This window comes from Gymnoscopelus microlampas (assembly GCF_963454915.1).
Source record: "Gymnoscopelus microlampas genome assembly, chromosome: 21".
Lineage (NCBI taxonomy): Eukaryota > Metazoa > Chordata > Actinopteri > Myctophiformes > Myctophidae > Gymnoscopelus > Gymnoscopelus microlampas.
The window spans coordinates 44154326-44174972 of NC_139958.1; the positions used below are offsets into that span (position 1 = coordinate 44154326).

Consider the following 20647-nt stretch of genomic DNA (forward strand, 5'->3'; position numbering starts at 1 on the left):
TCTCTCTGCTGCTGCTGCTGTTCTCTCTGGGCTAGAGACTAATTTACACTTCGCAGCACGACGGTGTCCCGTGCCTAAAATAGCAGACATATAAGTTCACAACGCGTCGTGGATGCAACTCATTGTGGGCTTGTAGGTCTGCTATGTTTTTAAAACATACTGTAGACATACAAGTTCACAACGCCTCGTGGATGCAACTCATTGTGTGAGCTTGTAGGTCTGGTTTGTTTGTAAAAAATTATGGCTAAAAATGGCATAAAAATTGCATAAAATGTATAATGTATAATACAATAATATCTGTATAATACTATAATAGAAGGCCTAATAATCTGACACATTTCAATGTTAAAACGGATAAAATAATTGCCGTCTGTGGTTTTATATGGGCTGTGGCAATAATTTTGACAAATAATAGCTCGCAGCAACGTATTGGAAAAAGAAAATGGAATTTTCTTTTTAATTTTTGGAACCATGAACTTTAGTTCAAAATGTTGAATTATGAACTGAACTAGTTCATGTAGAAAGTGAACTTTCCCAACACTGGTGCCAGCATCGTTTGTGTGAATTGGATCATAACGGGACCATTTGTTTGCTCTTAGAGTTAAATTAACACCGAGGACTGTAGCATGGTTGGTACCTTATCCAGTCTCTTTTGCCAGCTGTCCTCTCGTTTCAGCATCAGGTCGATACAGTGGGACAGCGTAGCCAGGATGCCGGCCGTTGTAGCTTTGAACGTGATGGCCTCGCCTTTGAAGTCAATGCCATTGATGCCCTTTGGACTCACGCACTGAAGCACTGTGCAAGAGAGAAGAGGTAAGAAACTGAATCAAATGGCGTTCATTGTAGCGAGTAATGCAATAGACCAATTATTTGTTTACTAACATTGAGCCTGGACGCACAGGTGATTGTTTCACGCAATCAATTCCCAACCTGTTTCGGGGTGCACTGGTTTCAGCACACCCCAACCCCCTCTTGTGTGTGTTGGCTAGTGAGACGCGTCCTAACGAGACCTGATATAATGGGTTTCGTTGCGCGCATACAGTATGACGTTGTCTGTTAAGGGGTCTATGTTACTTGGCTCATTCACCCATTAAGACACATCTGTCATTTTAGATGTCTTTGGCTATTCAAAAGCAGATATACAAGCTCATAGCGCTATGAGCTTGTTGATCTGCTATTTTCTTTTATCTAGAACATTGTGGAAATCTTTTAATATATCTATTTTTTTAAACAACATTTTTCACTCAAATCTTTGCTTCTGGGGGTGGTCCCTGGAACAACATATTTTGATGGGCTCGGCGGCCAAAAACATAGGATTTTTTCATTGTTTCAACTTTGTCATGTCAAGGACCACTCAAAATGATATGTATTTATTTAGCCACGGAGCCCCTCTCAAAATCTGTGGTTCCAGGGACCCCCAAAAGCAAAGATTTGAGTTACAAATGTTTGCTTTAAAAAAAAATGTCAACGAAAATGAGCTTGTAGATCTGCTATTTTTGAATAGCCAAAGAAATCTAAAAATTACACAGACACTTTCCCGGTCTTAATGGGTTAATATGTAATAGATACTGTAGATAGATAGACTGATTTGTATTATAGTGTCCTGCACCACAAGATGCCCAGCCCGCACAGGCTCATAAGACGCTCACAAAATTTGCATACACCAAAAACAGAATACATAGACATATTGATTGTCCAGGCTGTGAGTTACGGATACATCGTCCTCCAACGCAACTGCCATGCCTTCTCTAGGAATTTTCCTAAGACAAAATCTTCCTTATTGGACAGCCAACTTAACATGTAAACATTCAGACATCCAAAACAAATCTGGATTCTTATCCTGCATTTTTTCAGCCCTCTAGATCTCTGGAAAACATCACTGTCTAAGCCATATCTCCCAAACTGGTGGACCAAACCGCAAAACCAATGTTTAAATTTTCTTGAAATAGCTGTGATTCCCTGCTTTCTTATGACAAGAAAAAAATCAAAAATAGGCTAAATGACTAGCTGTCTTTGACACATATTACTGTTTTGGCAAAAGGAATACATTACACAACTCATTACTGGGGAACAGTAATATTACTAAGTAACACAACGCCCAACACTGCATATAACTATATCCATCCTACTGTACAACTATATCTATCATATAAGTAAGTAGGTATATCTAGCATATTCTATCTATTACATAACTATAGTCCTATATCATGTAAATTGCTTGTAAAAAGAGGTTGTGGCCCAGTTGTTCAGGATTCTGAATTTCCACTTGTCTGTAGACAGTGAGCATCCCAGATATAGGCGCCTACTCGTTCCTTTCTTTGCATCGACAGTAAATGTCTCCCCAGTATAAACGAAAACTTTTATTTCACTCACTTTTGTCTTTGCTTCCATTGTTGCTGTGCAGATAGTCTCCGTCTGTGCGAGTGCTTGGGAAGTCATCCTCATCATCCTCCACAACTGAGAGAGAGATACAGACAGACAGACAGACAGACAGACAGAGAGAGAGACACACAGAGAGAGAGAGACAGACAGACACACAGACAGACAGAGAGACAGACACAGAGAGAGAGACAGAGATGAGTCAGAGAGGTGTTGAACAGCAGTGTTTTCATGTAAGCTCCTTCTAGCTGTCATCAAAGCAGTGCTACTGCAAACATAGATACTGTAAATACAATACTATACAATAATACAGCCACACTACGAACATCCTTACTGTAGCTGCAATGCTGAACACTACAACAATGACATGGTTTCATCTGCACCACGGAGAGAGAGAGAGAGAGAGAGAGAGAGAGAGAGAGAGGGGAACAAAAGCAGGCTTCATTGTCGCTGGTCAGTCCAGTGACAAATATTCTGGCATCAGACAGACGAGGGGGAGGAACGGTTCCAGAGAGACACTCGGTTCACTACGGTCATTTTTTATTAAACTCCTAAATCTTTTCCTAATGCACCCACGGTCGGTTTTGTTTTATGTAAATGATTTAATAACACACACTAGTCCATACCCAGGGACTAGTGTTCCACTGGAGCAGTCAGGGGTTCAGTTTGGGGGTTCGGTGTTGGAGGGTGAGTGGTGGCCATTCACTTCCCCACCCAGATTTGCGCTCCTCTAACCTTTAGGCCCCACTTCCAATCTGCATGCGAGTGCTATGGAAAGGACAGGGATTTCAGGGAGGCCACGAAGGCCATGGCCATCGTTTCCCCTCAGTTTGGCCTTGTGCCCCTCAAAAAAGTGGCATGTGCAGAGGCCAAAGTGGCCTTAATGCCCCAGCTGACTGACTGTACCACTTTCTCCTCTCTCTCTTGCTTTCTTGTCAACATGTAGACACCAGTGTCTCTTCCTTGTCATGTAGACACCAGTGTCTCTTTCTTGTCATGTAGACACCAGTGTCTTTTGTTGAGATTCTGAATTGTTAACTCCCCTGAGTCCCCATCTTTAAACCAATCCAGTAACGTGGTGCAGGGCTGAGCATGGATAATTTAACCCTTAAAGTAAATTAATTATTCCAATGGACTAAAATCTTGTTTTATTTGATGGCCTTCCTGCCCTGGCATTTGGCCTTTGTGCCCTAAAAAAATGACATGTGGCCTTGCCCCTAAAATAACACAATTCCAGGCCTGGCTATGGACATGATATCCAGAACGCTCTGCTCATAAAACGCTGTCTGTGTGGACATGACCCTTAAATCAAAATCCTTTAGAATCTTGTAGCGCTGTGTGTGTGTGTGTGTGTGTGTGTGTGTGTGTGTGTGTGTGTGTGTGTGTGTGTGTGTGTGTGTGTGTGTGTGTGTGTTGCAGCCCCAAAGGTACAGTAGGTCCATCCGGTCATTGATCCTATAGCCCGCGTTGACCATAATCGTGACAACAGAGCCCATAGTCTGTGGCCACGCATGCGCAATAACACTGAAACTCATTTTGACAGTCAAACCTTTGTTAATTTCTCATATTCAAATACATATTCAAATATGGAATATTCGCTGACAGGCCTTATAGGTGTACAAAAGGGAACCACATGGACCCTTACGGGTTTGTACAAATGGAACCAAATGTTGTGTGTGTGTGTGTGTGTGTGTGTGTGTGTGTGTGTGTGTGTGTGTGTGTGTGTGTGTGTGTGTGTGTGTGTGTGTGTGTGTGTGTGTGTGTGTGTGGTTCTTACTTTTGTCTCTTTGCAGCTCGTCCTTGGACTCGGCGTCTGAGCAGCTGTCAAAGTATTTCTGCAGAGTGTCCACCTGTCTGCACAGGATGTCTCTGAACGTCTCCATCTCTGCCAGCTTCTCTCGGAGGCTGTGGCCCTTGAGGGACAAACGCAAAACGACATGTTAAAAACATACTACGTGCATCAGGCGGAACCTATCAAGACCGGGAAAGCATCGGGTCATTTTAGATTTCAACCACTTTCACCGTTATCTTATACTTTGGCTATTTCTTTGGAAAATCATGAAAATGTTTGAATATGTATATTTTTTAAAGTGAAACTTTTTTTAACTCAAGTCTTTGCTTCTGGGGGATTCTACAAATGTCTTCTAAATGTTGCTATAACATCAGTGGTTCTCAAACTTTTTCATGTCAAGGACCCCCAAAATTATATGTATTTGGCCGCGGACCCCCCATCTCAAAATATGCTGTTTCAGGGACCCCGAGCAGAAGCAAAGATTTGAGTTAAAATGTTCGCTTAAAAAAAAATATATATAATATACAAAGATTTGCAAGATTTTTCAAAAATAGCCAAAGTATAAAATAATGGTGCTTACACAGATGTCTTAACGGGTTAACCCATAAAGACCTGGAACGTATCTGTGTCACTTTAGATTTCTTTGGCTATTCAAAAATAGCAGATATACAAGCTCATAGCGCGGCACCGAGTGCCGCGCTATGAACTTGTAGATCTGCTATTTTTGAAAAATCTTGAAAAAAAAATGTTTTAGATTTTTTTTTCAAAAACTGTTTTTTTTTTTTTAAGAATTGCCTCAGGTTTTAATGGGTTAAAGAGGAGGTGGAGGAGTTAAAGAGGAGGTGTAGCAGAACGTACCTTAAAGGAGGAGCCGGAGGTGGCAGAGTATCCGCTGGCAGCAGAGGTCAGAGACATCATGGAGCCATGTCTCCTCAAACTGGATTCTGAGCCGTAGCCAGACTCGGCCTGCACACACTGACAAGACACACAGAAATGGCATAGAGATGATTATATCATTATCGACTTTATTCACCACTTAAACCCCCCAGGGAGGTCCCCAAATTATTGTTGGGGGGGGGTCCCCAGAGGATTAGCTGAATGTGCAACATTGTTTTCTCACTCAACAGTAAACAAACCAATTTGTAAAAGTGCCAATTTACTTGGCGGTACCATATTTGTTGTTGTATGTATTACCGAATAGCGAAAATAGTCTAGTACATACAGTACGCTCCTCTACCGTATCTTTGCCGGATGTTCACCTATTCACCAGTGTTCTACAGACAGCCAGACAGACAGACAGACACTTATATCCTTTTGATATAAGAATACACAAATATGTTATTAGGTATGTCCATATTATGACCACTATGAGCTTGTAGATCTGCTATTTTTTGAATAGCCAAAGTATAGATGTAGCCTGGTAAACCCCCATCCCTCCGGAAATCTCATTTGCATTGTGTGTCGCAAGCTTCTTCCATTTGACAGAGTCAGGTTAACACAGATGTGTTCCTGGGTTTTAATGGGCTTTAATGCCACCAGGGGGCAGCGACGTCCTAACAGAGCTTAAGATAGCTCTAGGTCAGTGACCTGGTGTAACCCCATTCCGTCATGTCGAGTTCACTCACTGAGGCTGATATGAAGCTAATCTACATATACTGATCAATATAAAACTAGTAACAAAAAGTTTGGAAACTTTATTTCAGTCGATTATTTCTCCCCTTCAATAACATTGATAGGCTCTATTCACAGCAGCCATATTATGAAGACATTCACAGGTGTTACCAATGATAGTAATGAAGGCTCTGTTTCATTCTGGTCAAACAGAGTCAGGGTGCTGATATTGTGCATGTTGGCCCACTGGAAACACCAGTGGGTCTACAACAGTTGGGGTCCAGGGACCCTCATGGTCTTCCAAATGGCCCCTTACAGGTGTGTAACTCTGAGAGTTATGGGGGTCGTGGAAACCACTGTGCTACACTAAATGGAACAGAGCCTTCATTAGTATCATTGGTAACACCTGTGAAGGAAGTGATAATATGGCTGCTGTGCATAGAGCCTATGCACCCTTCACAACAACGCACAACTTGTAAGGATTGTGCATTGGTGGAATGAGCAACGCAGCGCCAACGTGTGGGTAGCGTAGCGCCCCCAAAAAAGATGTGCCAAAATGTGCCCCCAGTTAACCTATTGCACGGGCCTTATCCTGAAGGCAGTGGTGTAAAGTAACTAAGTACTTTTACTCAAGTACTGTACTTAGGTGCAGTTTTGAGGTCTTTTTCCCAATTTTCTATTCCACTACATCTCAGAGGCAAATATTAATAAGATTTTTTACTTCACTACAATTATTTGAAAACTTTAGTTACTAGTTACCGTACTTAGATTTATGATGATTACAAAACATACATTAACCACTTCAGCCCTATATACATTTCGGCCATTTGAAAATAGCCAATCTACAAGCTCGTGAGCTTGTAGGTCGGCTATTTTCAAATGATTTTTTTTAAAACATGAGAACATTCTGCATAACGAGCACTTTTACTTTTGGTACTGTAAGTACATTTTGATGCCAATACTTTTTGTACTTTCACTCAAGTAAATGTTGAATCCCGGGATTTGACTCGTAGCAGAGTATTTCAACATTGCAACTTTTTTTCCAGCACTGCCTGAAGGGATAACCGTGGTGATGTTGTTTTCCGAGCATCTCACACACTCAACAAAGTTGAAGGACCCAGGCACACACACACACACACACCTGTGACTGGCACACACCTGCCAGCACTTGAAGCTCAAAAACAAGAGTGAATACCAACAGAGGAATGTTGCAGAGGATTTTGGCATATCTTTTGGGAGCGCTAGTACCCACACTGTTTGGCTGTGTTGCTCATTCCCAGCCGACTGTACTATGAATCACCCCATTCAAAATGGAAAGGAATTCCATCGGGTTGCCATTCCACGAATGCACCAAATGTCTAATGTTAACCCTAACCTGAATATGTTTTGCAGATTTTGATTATTATTACAAAACATGCATTAACCACTTCAGCCCTATGCATACTTAAGCTATCTGAAAACAGACGATCTACAAGCTCACAACGCGTCGCTTTGCGACGCGTTGTGAGCTTGTAGATTTTCAAAACATGTTTGTACATTTGAAAACCTGTGAAATGGGACATTCTGCAAAATTAGCACTTTTAGATTCAGTACTTAAGTATATTTTAATGCGAATAATTTTGTACTTTTACTCAAGTACATTTTGAATAGCGGACTTTTACTTGTAACAACAGTATTTCAACATTGTGGTATTATTGGTAGTTTTACTCAAGTACAAAATGTGAGTAGTTCTTCCACCACTGATTGAATTGAACTGAGAGTTAGCAGAAGAGTAGTCCAGTAACTGTGCGTTGACAGTTCAGTGGGGCCTTTAGCAGGGAGAGAGAGGTTTACCCTGTGAGTCACCATGGAGGGAGGACATGACTCACTGTGGCTGACTCACACTCACACACACACACACACTCACACACACGCGCCCATCCTCGAGTTGAGGGGAGGGGTGACAAGTGGAGGGATTCCCCTGGACCAGAAATGAACTCCACATGTTTTGGCAGAGAGAAAGAAGGGTGTGGTTGGCGTGTGTGTGTGTGTGTGTGTGTGTGTGCCGTGAATCCCACCTCATCAGTGACAATATTAAAGTGAACTCTGTAGTTTGCTGTAACTGCAGCACTGACTCTATAAGGGTTATTAGAGTTAAAGGAGAATTCCAGTCATTTGTGAAGCTAGTCCTCGGTGTTGACAGATTCTGTGAGAGAAACAACCAGCTCCATGTCGTTCTGCATGAACGGCAGCTCATAAGGGACATTCAGTGCATGTTTGAGTGTCAGTACACTACATAATGAGGATTAGTGGGGAAAAAAACGAACTTTGGAGCTGCTAAAATAGGCGATTTTTGTTTATCCGCATTACTCCATTATGCCAGTGGAAGGGGTCTCCACAATGTACAACAGGTGCTTCTCTGGAAAAATTCAACGGCCCTTTGTATGTTGGTGAGTGATTAGTGACACATCAAAGCAAACATCTAAAATGACTGGAATTCTCCTTTAACTAAAACAAACCAAATGACGGAAAACTAAAACTGACAAAACATGTTGGTTAACTGAAATAAAAAACGGAATTTGATGCTTTACAAAAGAACAATAACTAACCGCATTGTGTTAACAAAACTAACTAGAATCTAAGAGTCTTGAATAGCATCAGTGTTAATTATGTCAACTAGAACTATGATGAAACATTTTCGTTGACTACCTTTTTTCACTGACAAAAACTAAATAAAAACTAAATATAAAAAAAGGAAGCAATGACGATTAAAAACATTTATAATTGTGTCAACAGATCAAATTTAGACTAAAATGTTAGGGAGGGACCAGAGGAGAAGATATCCAGTAGATCTACATGCAATGTAGATTGGCTATTTTAACCCTTTAAGACCTGAGGCCGCTTCTTAACATTTTCTAAATCCTAACAGTTTTAAAAAAAAAAAAAAAAATCACTATTTTTCAAAAATAGCAGATCTACAAATAAATCTAAAATGACACAGATGCGTCCCAGGTCTTAATGGGTTAAAATGTTTTTCGAAATGGTAAAAAATGCCTACAAAGTTTAGGTATAAGGGGCAAGGCGGGCAAGATAGGGTACTAAGACTAAATCAAATGTCACAAATAGCTGATCTACAAGCTCACAAAGTGTTGGGAATTTGTAGATCTGCTATGTTGGGTGCGGTGACAGCGGCGCGCAACAGAGTATAAACCAGGCTTAAATGCAAGTTAAGTAGACAATGCCTACACAAAGTTTATATCCTGCTCATTAGCATAGGTGGGTTTGCACTGTGATGTAATAGTGTGTTTTTCTCTGTCTAGACGTGGGATAAAGTCTAAATACCAGGCCAATAAAATGTGATGCAAAGTCTGTGTGTGTGTGTGTGTGTGTGTGTGTGTGTGTGTGTGTGTGTGTGTGTGTGTGTGTGTGTGTGTGTGTGTGTGTGTGTGTGTGTGTGTGTGTGTGTAATGATGAACAACCCCTCCTAACTCCACTTTTTTGTCATTTCCTGAAAAATGTACATTTTGGAGTTAGCTGGTTTCTGCCGGACAGCAGAGATATACTGTCGGGCCAATCTATGTCACACAAAAGTAGCAAAATTAGCAGATCTACAAGCTAAAAACGTTTTGAGCTTGTAGATCTGCTAATTTTGCTATTTTTGAATTGGAATCCAGATTTTGTTTCGCTATTTTTTTATTGGAATCCTGAAAAATAACATTTTTATTTAATTTCAAATGCATTTAGTTATACTTATGTTAACTTTATGAACTTAAATACAAATACATTGGACATAAAAAAGACAACGGCTAATCTCAGAACGTCCATCGTAGTGCCAAGCTTTTTCTTACCTTTTTTGTTTTTTTGATTCCGTCATAGGCCCCGCTAAATCCGTTTAAAATCCGCGTTCATTTGGTTCGACACAAACACGGGATCCGACATTACAAAACGCCGAAGACGGCGACGCGATCCGACCCTCCATTTTGGAGAACGAGAGCAAAACGCTACAATGGGGGATGGGGAGAGCATAACAACAAGCCGAGATAATGGCTTCCAAAGTTGATCGCTAGACAGGAAACGGAGGCGGGACAAAAACCGGAAACAGTATTATTTCGTTTCCGGTCCGCCCCCTTCGAAACCGGAAGTGCAAAAAAAATCCGGAATCTGCACCTGCACGATTTAACATGGGAAAACACCCGCCCCGTAGGACTACGGGATTGGCGGTTAACGGTTGGATTTAACGGCCCGTAGGACTACGGGATTGGCGGGTAATGTGTTAAGCTACTAATATAGACTGAAGTAATTAAAGCGGGTCATGTTTGCATGTTTGGAATTGTAACAGCTGAAATCAATAATATGATCAGTATTCCGATATTAACCTGCGGGCCGCATTAAGTGAAGGTGGGGGCCGCATGTGACCCCCGGCCGCCAGTTGCCCATGTATGCTCTAATCTATGTGGGTTTTTTTCACGCTAAAGATGCTCTCCCATCTCATGATTGGCTGGAAACAAACTCACCAGTGGAGGCGGGGCGAGCACCGACACCTGGACTCCTCCCTTTTCTCTCCTCCCCTCCCTGATACTCTGATGGAAACATACATACATACATACAGTTAACATTATATACTGTTAAACGGCCCTTATGAAAAGGACAGCTTATAAAAGATGCATTCATTTTACCCTGTGCAGCTCTATGGACTGGATCCATGTGGTTCTGTGTTGAGGGTCCTGAGCTCTCAGGTACCAAACGCTGTCGTTCACTGTGATGTCCAGCCTGCACTCATCAAACTCATGAACCTGAGAGAGACACACAGAGAGACACAGAGAGAGAGAGATTGTTAAATTGAATTGAGTTATTCCATTAAGACCGGGAACGCATGTGTGCAATTTTTGATTTTTAGCTATTCAAAAATAGCAGATATACAAGCTCATAGCGTGGCACCGAGTGCCGTGCTACGAGCTTGTAGATCTATCTATTTTTTGAAAAAAATCTTGAACATTTGTGCAAAACTTGAATACATATATTTGTTTAAACATCATTTTTAACTCAAATCTTGCTTCTGTAGGTCCCTGGAACAAAATATTTAAAAAAAAATATATATATATATATATTCGAAGATTTTCACACATTTTCATGATTTTTCAAAAATAGCAGATCTACAAGCTCATAGCGCAGCACTCGGTGCCGCGCTATGAGCTTGTATATCTGCTATTTTTGAATAGCCAAAGAAATCTAAAATGACAGAGATACTTTACCAGTCTAAATGGGCTAATACAATGCAACAAGGGATGGGGATAATATTCTTTTATAAATATTTCGATCCCCCCTCAATCTTGCTTATCGATCCAATTCCTTGTCAACCCTTTTCTGTTATTGGTAGTTGCTCTGGGGCACTCGACCGCTTTCATTTACATTCCGCAGACAATCGAGCACGTTTTGCTTCAAACGATGTGCAACACGGAAGAAATATGCGCATGCAAGCCATTACACATTCACGTTTCTTGTTTGTATCTGTAGTTGGCAGGCAACTAAACAGAAGTCTAAAGTTCATTATAACGACTCAGAATTACAATGTGTTTGTGCCAGTGATTTGATTTCATCACATCTCAAGACCTGACCTGACGCCACGACACACTTACATGGATTAAAAGAAATCTCACAAAATGTTTTGTGTGATCAAGTCCTAATGTGCGATTAGTGAAACATTATGAAAGGTCCCCCCCCACACACACTAGTACAGATTCCTAAACAATCAATACAATATTTAAAATTATGTTTTAGTAATATTGTTCCTGCTGTTCTACATACTGCCAACCAGGTGAAGAAATCACAGATTGATGCTTTAACCTTTGCATTTATCTGAAATCTCCGAGACTATTAAGATTTTATGCGCCTGCGACACATTGAGAGCTTGTAGATCGGCTATTTTCGCTGCGCAACATGCTTCCACAGAAGACATGCTAGCTTCATATGGATCCAAATGACTGAAATCAGTCACGGCAACTGAGAACTTTAATCGATGCACTTAAGTCTCGCGAGCCAGACTGTTGCCTCCAACGATTTTCAAATTCTTTGTCCTAATATAAATTTAAATAATAGAAGCCTATATAGCTTGCTGCTTAGCAGAAATGGAAATAAAATAATAAAATGTAAAGGTATTTTAAAATATATTTTGGGGGACGGAAATGACATCTTCCGTTTTTGGCTTTTGGGATTTGTAGTTCCAGACTCTATATAGCACACGCGAGAGTGCGAGACTAGGTCACACTGGAATCTATAAGAGAATTGATGAGCCAAAACGTTCTCAATAACAGAATCGATACCGTGATAGAATCCAGGCTATGGGACTGCAACCATGACAACAGATCCCATAGTCTGCGTGGACCGTTCAGAAAAACCCAAATACATTTGGGAAAAGTGAAGAATTGGCTTTGTCACCGTTTTCATAATGTCGATGGTTAACGTCTGTGTCCGAGGATTCTGAATTTTAGAGTGCGATTCATTCTAAATGAAATGGCAGGTGTGTTGCTGTATTGTGTGACATCCATCCATGCAGCAGGTCACTGAGACCTCTGCTGCATTCGGTTGACAAACAACACACTTCTCTGTTAACATGAACCCTAACACACACACACACAGCCCAGGAAAAACAAGTGCTTTCACAAGCAGGTTAAAAGAGGAGATCTTAGAGGTGGAGCACATTAAAAACTCTTTTAATTTTCGTGGTGGATTGTCTACTTTACTTTTTGTCTAATAAAAATATAGAAACAGAAAAACTCTTTTAAAACTTAGCGGTAACCACTTAAACCCTCTATACCTCACTGACTGGGGTCCCCTAAGGGCCTATCCTTGGTCCCCTCTTTTTTACCCTCACCACCAAATCCCTCTGTAGAAAATAGCCAATCTACAAGATCACAACGTGTCGTAAATTGGCAAACTTGTGTCTTTCTGCTATTTTCAGTGAATGTTAGCCTATATGTTGGTTGTTGGTTGCCAGAACAGGTTAGTCTGGCGAGCCAGACTGTTGCCTCCCACAATGTTCAAATGCTTCCGTCTGGAGCAACGGAAGCTCTGAAAATGATCCGGGGGTAAAGCGGATGTGACGCCTCCTTCCCTGAGTCCATTTGGTCTTTACAGTGGCACAAAATGTGCCCTAATAAAGACGCCCATGTAGCTTGCTGCTTAGCAGAAATGGAAATTCTAAAATAAAATGTAAATATACAAATATTTTGGTGAATGGAAATGACGAACAGATGAGAGGTGTAGCTCCAGACTCTACAGTATAGAGCATTCGGAGAACTAGGTTTACACTGAACTGATGTCATCTCACAGGCTGATGTAGAAATGACCTGAACTATGCTAGGGATGTGTAAAAGTGACCAAAATGAAATGTGATTACTATAAATCTATTAACACTTAATCTGCCTGAGTTATTTCAGATTTGTTGCAGTTGTCTGCCAGAGATTTTTCATTGAAATTAAAAAAAGTTTTTTTTTTCTTTTTTCTAAAAACGCATATATGCGTTATTGGCAGGCAAGTGATGTATTCTATAGAACGCATATATGCGTTCTATGAAAAAGATTGAACGCATATAAAGATGAAAAAGATTGCACCACTGATATAGAAACATACGTTTTTCAGAAAACTGTTGAGATTTAGGAGACATGTAGAATCGGCTTGAGGTCTCAATGGGTTAAGGAGGCTATAACATTCTTTACATACCATGTGTGCGTGTGCGCGCGTGTGTGTGTGCGCGCTCAAAGTGATGACAGCCTTGCTGTTTTTTTTTCTAAAAATGCATATATGCGTTATTGGCAGGCAAGTGATGGATTCTATAGAACGCATATATGCGTTATTGGCAGAAAATGAGTTAATAACGATAATTCGTTATTTTTGGGGGGGGGTTTGTTTGGGTAGTTTTTTCATGTTACAAAAACAGCATTGCATTGGCCTATAAACTGGTTTTCAGAAATAAACAAACAGTGCAGCTTTTACATTATTGCAACTAAACCATCAAATGAAAAATATGTTTTTCACACTTTTAGAGCATAGCATACCCACGGTCACATTTTGTGCATTTTTTATATCAGAAGTATTTTTAAATTATTTCCTGTCAATGCAAAAATAAATAAATATTACACCCATACTAGGTATCCTCTAAAATGTAAAACAATATATATATATATATTTTTTTTTTATAAAAAAAAGATATGATATTAGATATAATATTAGATTTGTATCTTATATTCGATTATTCTGACACATCCCTATACTATACTACTATTTACTGTACAGTCGTGTAGCTGTATGGGATTACACTGACCGAACTGCTCTGTCACAGGCTGATGTAGACATGTCAGGGGGAGAGAAGACACCTGCACTGTTTTTTTAACTAAAATCATTGTTTCTGGGGATTCTAATAATGTCTCCAAAATCCCCCAACAGTTTTCTGAAAAAACGTATGTTTCTATATCAGTGGTGCTCAAACACTTTCATGTCAAGGACCCCCAAAATGATATGTATTTGACCACCGACCCCCATCTCAAAATATTTTGTTCCAGGGACCCTTGGCAGTATTGAGTTAAAAATGTCGATTTTTCGAATCACGATTTTTCAAAAATAGCAGATCTACAAGCTCGTAGCGCGGCACTCAGTGCCACGTCTGAGCTTGTATATTTGCTATTTTTGAATAGCCAAAGTGTAAAATTATGCTTTTTAGCTCAAATCTAAAAATGACACATAATGCGCTGTTAATGGGTTATTTATAGCATCAAAGTCAGTTTAACCATTTTAACCCTATATACATTGGCTGTTTGTTTTTTTATATAATGGAAAATGTGGCATATCTTCTTAAACATTTCAACAACATTAAATCTTGTATGGGGGGCTCCCTGGCGCAACATACTTTCCGATGGGGGTCTTAGGCCAAATAACGTGCATTCATGTGGGGGTTTTCTTGACATGGAACATGTTTTGATAACCAACTGATGTACCAGACAGTCCGTGTCTCCAAGGAGGAGTGGTTGATGATAACTGGCCTTTTTAAGGAGGCTATAACATTCTTTACATACCATGCGCGTGTGCATGTGCGTGTGCGTGTGTGTGTGCTCACAGTGATGACAGCCTTGCTGAGGCACAGGGAGCCTCTGCATCCAAACTCGGTCTCGTCCTGTGACTTGTAGTAGCTGAGAGTGTTGTTCTTCAAGACCACCCAGCGGTCCTGCCAGCCATGGATGTAGTTTGTCCACTGGAGGAAAAGGGAAGAAAAAGGGAATCAGTATTTTTTTTTTTATAACACTACATTTTCAGTGGAATCTTCAAATCCAGCCCTATATAGCGTTGGTTCTCAAAGTGGGGTCCGGGGACCCCCAGGGGTACTTGAGGGGGTTCCAGGGGGTCCCCAGCTAAATGATGGACAGGAACCAAATGGACCCTTATGGGTCTGTAACTCTGAGAGTGTACAAATGGAACCAAATGGACCCTAACGGGTCCATTTGGTTCCATTTGTACACTCTCAGAGTTAGATTAACATTGATTTTACAATATGAATTGGGGTCCCAGAGATAGAAATGCCATTAAATGGGGGTCCGTAGCCTAATGCATGTCAAACCGGGGGTCCTTGAAATTAAAATGGTTGAGAATCACTGCTAGAGAGCCGTAAAAATCTTCTCTTATGGGGGTCCCTGGCATATCTTTTCAAATGGGGGTCCACGGGCTAATAAGTGTCAATTTGGGGGTCCTTGTCATGAAAAAGTTTGAGAACCACTGCTATATAGCACTGTTTCCCAAACAGTGGGTGTTCCCATGCTCGAGTCAATGACCAATTTTTATGGGTTGCGGGTAAAATATCTATTTTTTTCGTTTCGCGCGCGCGCGCACGCACGCACGCACGCACGCACGCACGCACGCACGCACGCACGCACGCACGCACGCACGCACGCACACACACACACACACACACACACACACACACACACACACACACACACACACACACACACACACACACACACACACACACACACACACACACACACACACACACACACACACACACACACACACACACACACACACACAATTTAAACAAAGAAATCGCAACTTTTCATCAAATACAAACAATTCCAACATTTTTCAAAAGTAGTTCATAAATAAAAGAAATAATGTCCATAAAATGAATTTCAAAAAAAAAGTTTTAGCAGTGAAAATAGCAGATCGACAAGCTCACAACGCGGCGCGAAGCGACGTGTTGTAGATCTGCTATTTTCACTAGTTTGGGTCCCCAAACATCTAGTTTCTCTTTGGGGTCTTGAGCTAAAAAGGTTTAGGAACCACTGCTATATACCGTAGCGCTGAGAAGAGCGATGGTCACTGAGTTATGGCCATTTGCAGTGTTAAACACTGCTGTAGCGCCCCATGTGTGTGCAATGTAAGGTTGTTTGGTGTGACAATGTCATTTTAGATTTTTATAGCTATAACCATTATTTTATACGTTGGGCTATTCAAAAATAGCAGATATACAAGCTCATAGCGCGGCACCAAGGGCTATTTTGAAAAATCTTGAACATTTGTGCAAATCTTTGAATACATCTATTTATTTTTATTTTTGGGAAACAACATTTTTAACTCAAATCTTTGCTTCTTGGGGGGTCCCTGGAACAAAATATTTTGACGGGGGTCGGCGGCCAAAAACATATATTTTTTAGACCCCCAAAAATACATAATTTTGGGGGTCCTTGACAAGAAAATGTTTGAGCACCACTGATATAGCAACATTAGTTTTTTTTCAGAAAGATGAAGACATTTGTTGAGACATTTGACAGTTACAAATGTTCGCTTTAAAAATACATTCAAAGATTTGCACACATTTTCATGATTTTTCTAAAATAGCAGATCTACAAGCTCATAGCGCGGCACTCGGTGCCGCGCTATGAGCTTGTAGATCTGCTATTTTTGAATAGCCAAAGAAATCTAAAATGACACAGATGCGTTCCCGGATTGAATGGGCGCAACAGTGGCCTCTGGTCTGGCGTGGCTGTTCTGATGGCAGACCCCCTGACCAGTGTCTGTGCCAAGTTTGGGGCGGATCGAAGCGTTTGCCTTGCAAGTCAAGATGTTGTTTGTGCTCCAGTGAAAGTAGTGTTTATGTGCAATTATTATTACTGGGAGTGGTGGCAATGCTAATCACTTGAGCCAGGGATTATATAAAATCCTGTGTTGACACAAGAACAACATACTCTCTTGAAACAAAATAAGTCCAGAACCAGCCACTCTAATTGAAAGGTTTGGTTGTTACAGTCAACGTAATGCACATGTATACATATGGCAGCCGGTGGTAGGCTATATACGGAAACTCATCTCCTGATCCTACAGTAGACCTCTTTGCATGTTCCTTCTCCCTGCTTTCACTCACACACACACACACACACACACACACACACACACACACACACGCGCACACACACGCGCGCTTCAAAGCGTCTCGGCTGCATCCCATTTGAATGAAACCCGAATGAAACCAAAACACAAGGGCGCACGTGCACACTAGGATTGTTGAATTTTACATAACATCTCTCTCGCTCTCTCTCTCTCTCTCAAAAGGAAGGGAAGACAAACACGCGTTTCACAGACAAACATCCAGGAAAGAATTTGGAAATTGGACAAAGGGTCCATTTTGGTTCCCTCTCACACATCAATAATTGCAGTATTGATGCTTTTACTTAAGTCAAAAATGTGAATACTTTTCCCACCACTGTGGCAGCCATGCAGACACTCGTTACTTGGTTACACACATACCTTGCGTCACTCTTTCGTTACTTAGGTTGACCACAATGTTAAGAATGTAATTTAGATAGCATGTTGTTTAGACAGATAATAGGTTTGTTGTTTACGTGGTATGGTATGATATAGCTTCAATGTAGAGATTTTAGATAGCATGGTGTTTATACAGATACTAGGTTCACCTGGTATCCTATAGTTTCAATGCACAGATTATCATTTTGATAGTATATTGTTGTATATTGACTGATGCTCTGTTCTTGGTTTACCTGATCCTAGTTGTTTGCGGCACTACACTGTCTCTCTGCATTCTATGTATGTGTTTACCTTGTTTACTGTAAGTCTCTCTGGATAAGAGCGTCTTCTAAATGCCTGAATTGTAATTTGCAGCCTGAATAGGCTCTATGCACAGCAGCTATATCATCCTTCATAGGTGTTACCAATGATACTAATGAAGGCTCTGTTCCATTTCGAGTAGCACAGTGGTTCTCAGATTTTTCTATAGAGGATATGCGCATGCTTAAAGTGAATGGTACATCGAGTGGCAAATCGAGTGGCAAAGCAACATGCAAAGTGAGTTTAACATTGTTTAATGTTGTTTAATGCAATCAGATATGACTTTTCTGTTTGGATGCATGGACTGTCAAGGCCAGAAAGTATTTTTTTGACACTCAGTAGGCATTCCTGCATAACTTCCGGGTTTGATGATGATGTCACACGCATATCCTCTATTTCCACAACCCCAATAACGTTGGTTCCATTTGTACACACTTTGTACCATTTGTACACTCTCAGAGTTACACACCTGCAAGGGGCCATTTGGAAGCCCATGAGGGTCCCTGGAACCCAACTGTAGACCCACTGGAGTAACGGAGTGTTTCCAGTGAGCCAACATGCACAATATCAACACCCTGACTCTGTTTGACCAGAATGGAACAGAGCCTTCATTAGTATCATTGGTAACACCTGTGAATGTCTTCATAATATGGCTGCTGTGAATAGAGCCTATAATGGACTGTTTCATTTCACGTGCCGGTGTGCCAACTGTGGTTGTGTAAGAAAATGAGAGGATGTGTGTGTGTGATGTTACAATATGCAGGTCAGTGCAGCAGCGCGCAGACAGATTAGCACAGCATATGCTGTCACCCCGCCTGCTGACTCACTGCGTTAACTGAATAACACACACCGACCGGATTAACTGTCAAATAAAGAACACTGGATTAGAGAGCTAAGCTGCAACGTTTGTTGTGTTACAAAACAAAATGGAGGACGCTAGCAAGCAATATTTAATTACAAAGTTCAGCAGCTTGTTGCAACAAACGTTTTTGTCCAATTACACGTGCCGCACACGTGCACACACACACACACACACACACACACACACACACACACACAAACACACACACAGAGTTAGCACATAACAAGCATAGTTAAGTAGCTCAAGTACTATACAACACCCAGGAGCACTGAAAGATATATCGTTTCTATTGGGCAGAAAACCTTGTGTCCCTTGAGCAGGGACTTGTACCAGCGAACCGCTCTAGCGGCACACACTGTTCTTCTGACAGGTTCAGCAGGGACTGGCGCAACCGTGGAAACACACACACACACACACACACGCATGTCACAACAGGACTGTCACATCTCCTGGCTGTGACATCATTGTCAGTTGGTCGTAATCCTGTCAAATTGCACCAACAATCAAGCATTGAGATCAAACTGGTTCCCACACTCATTCGCCCTTCAATAGGCTCTATGCACAGCGCCCATATTGGAAAGAACTTGGGCCTCTTCCTTACAATTTAGGCATTCAGCAGACGCTCTTAAGAGCGATTTACAGTAAGCAAGGAAAACACAAGGTAATACATCAAATGCATAGACATAGTAATCTAGGATCATAGGTAAACCTATGATTCCTTACTTCCTTCACAGGTGTTACTAATGATAGTGCTAATGAAGGCTCCGTTATGGCTGTGTTCACTCTCAGAGTTATGGGGGTCCTTGAAATTAAAAAGTTAGAGAACCACTGTGCTACACTAAATGGAACAGAGCCTTAATTAGTACCCTTCTTAACACCTGTGCAGTAAGTAAGGAAGAGGTCCAATTTCTTTCCAATATGGCTACTACTGTGCATAGAGCCTATTTCACCACCCACAGTCTAATACAGTGTTTTCCAACCTGGGGTAATTAACTTGCATTTCCAGGCCATTATATCGACAAAAATGTGTTTAAAAAAAGGTCTTTCTTTTTTTCTAAAAGTTGAATAAAATAGCAAAAATAGCACAGCTTGCAGAGCTGCTATTTTCACAATGTCTTGGAAAAGTAAATAAACATAAATCTTGTACTGTATGGGGGTCCCTTGAACAAAATATTTTCAGATGGGGGTCAACGGCCAACCATTAAAAGGTAGGGTAAGTGATATATTTTGGTATAAAACAAAAACTTTTTTTGTTAAAAGGTTAAAGCACTATATTGTGATAGTAATCATTGCTATGGATCGTTTGTTCAGTAAGGGGTCTCCATGTCTCTACAGCTCTTTGATAAACAGAAAATACATTTTTCAGGTAAGTGACAAAAGGTCAGCCAATCAGCAGAGTACCAATTTATCAGCTCCATTTTTAGTGTTCCAGTTCAAAAATGTTCTGCTCATTTCTTTGTGTCATCACATCAATCTGTATCCTGTCCGAGTTCTCTATCCTGATTGGATAAAATTGGTATCCTGACCTGAAAATGCATTTTGTGTTTACTAAAGAGCTGGAGAGACGTGGAGACTCCTGTTACTGAACAAACACTCTATAGCAATGAGCACTACCAGAATATAGAGCTATTTAGCACTAATTTTAACCTAAGAAAATCACTTACCCTACCTTTAATTTGGGGATCCTTGACATAAACGGTTTTAGAACAACTGTGTTAATGTATGGATTTCTATGTTATCTCTGTGTATATTAAATTATGCCCTTGAAGGGATCATAGTTATGTCCATGTAGTAACTCTGTATCTTTAGGCTCTGCTTCAGTGGGTTTAGCGATAGTGTGTGTCCATGCTTGCACAGACAATCTGCAGTATCACAGAGTCACATCAGAAACATAATGCCATATCATTGCAATA

At 40.8% G+C, this 20647-nt stretch overlaps 2 protein-coding genes across 2 annotated transcripts in view; one reads left to right on the forward strand and one right to left on the reverse strand.

Annotated features, from left to right (window-relative positions):
• The window catches only part of LOC311038260 (GTPase IMAP family member 8-like), a 487341-nt gene that overhangs the window by 132096 nt on the left and 334598 nt on the right, over positions 1-20647 (forward strand). The gene's annotated exons all lie outside the window — the stretch shown is intronic.
• LOC311038259 (ceramide transfer protein-like) overlaps positions 1-20647 on the reverse strand; it is a 36499-nt gene that overhangs the window by 13147 nt on the left and 2705 nt on the right. Inside the window, exons 3-9 of the mRNA XM_084047658.1 lie at positions 14871-15005; positions 10438-10554; positions 10276-10341; positions 5030-5146; positions 4157-4292; positions 2374-2457; positions 638-795 (exon numbers count right to left, since the gene is read on the reverse strand). Coding sequence (XP_083903784.1) covers positions 638-795; positions 2374-2457; positions 4157-4292; positions 5030-5146; positions 10276-10341; positions 10438-10554; positions 14871-15005 — 813 coding nt within the window. The remainder of the gene's footprint in view (positions 1-637; positions 796-2373; positions 2458-4156; positions 4293-5029; positions 5147-10275; positions 10342-10437; positions 10555-14870; positions 15006-20647) is intronic.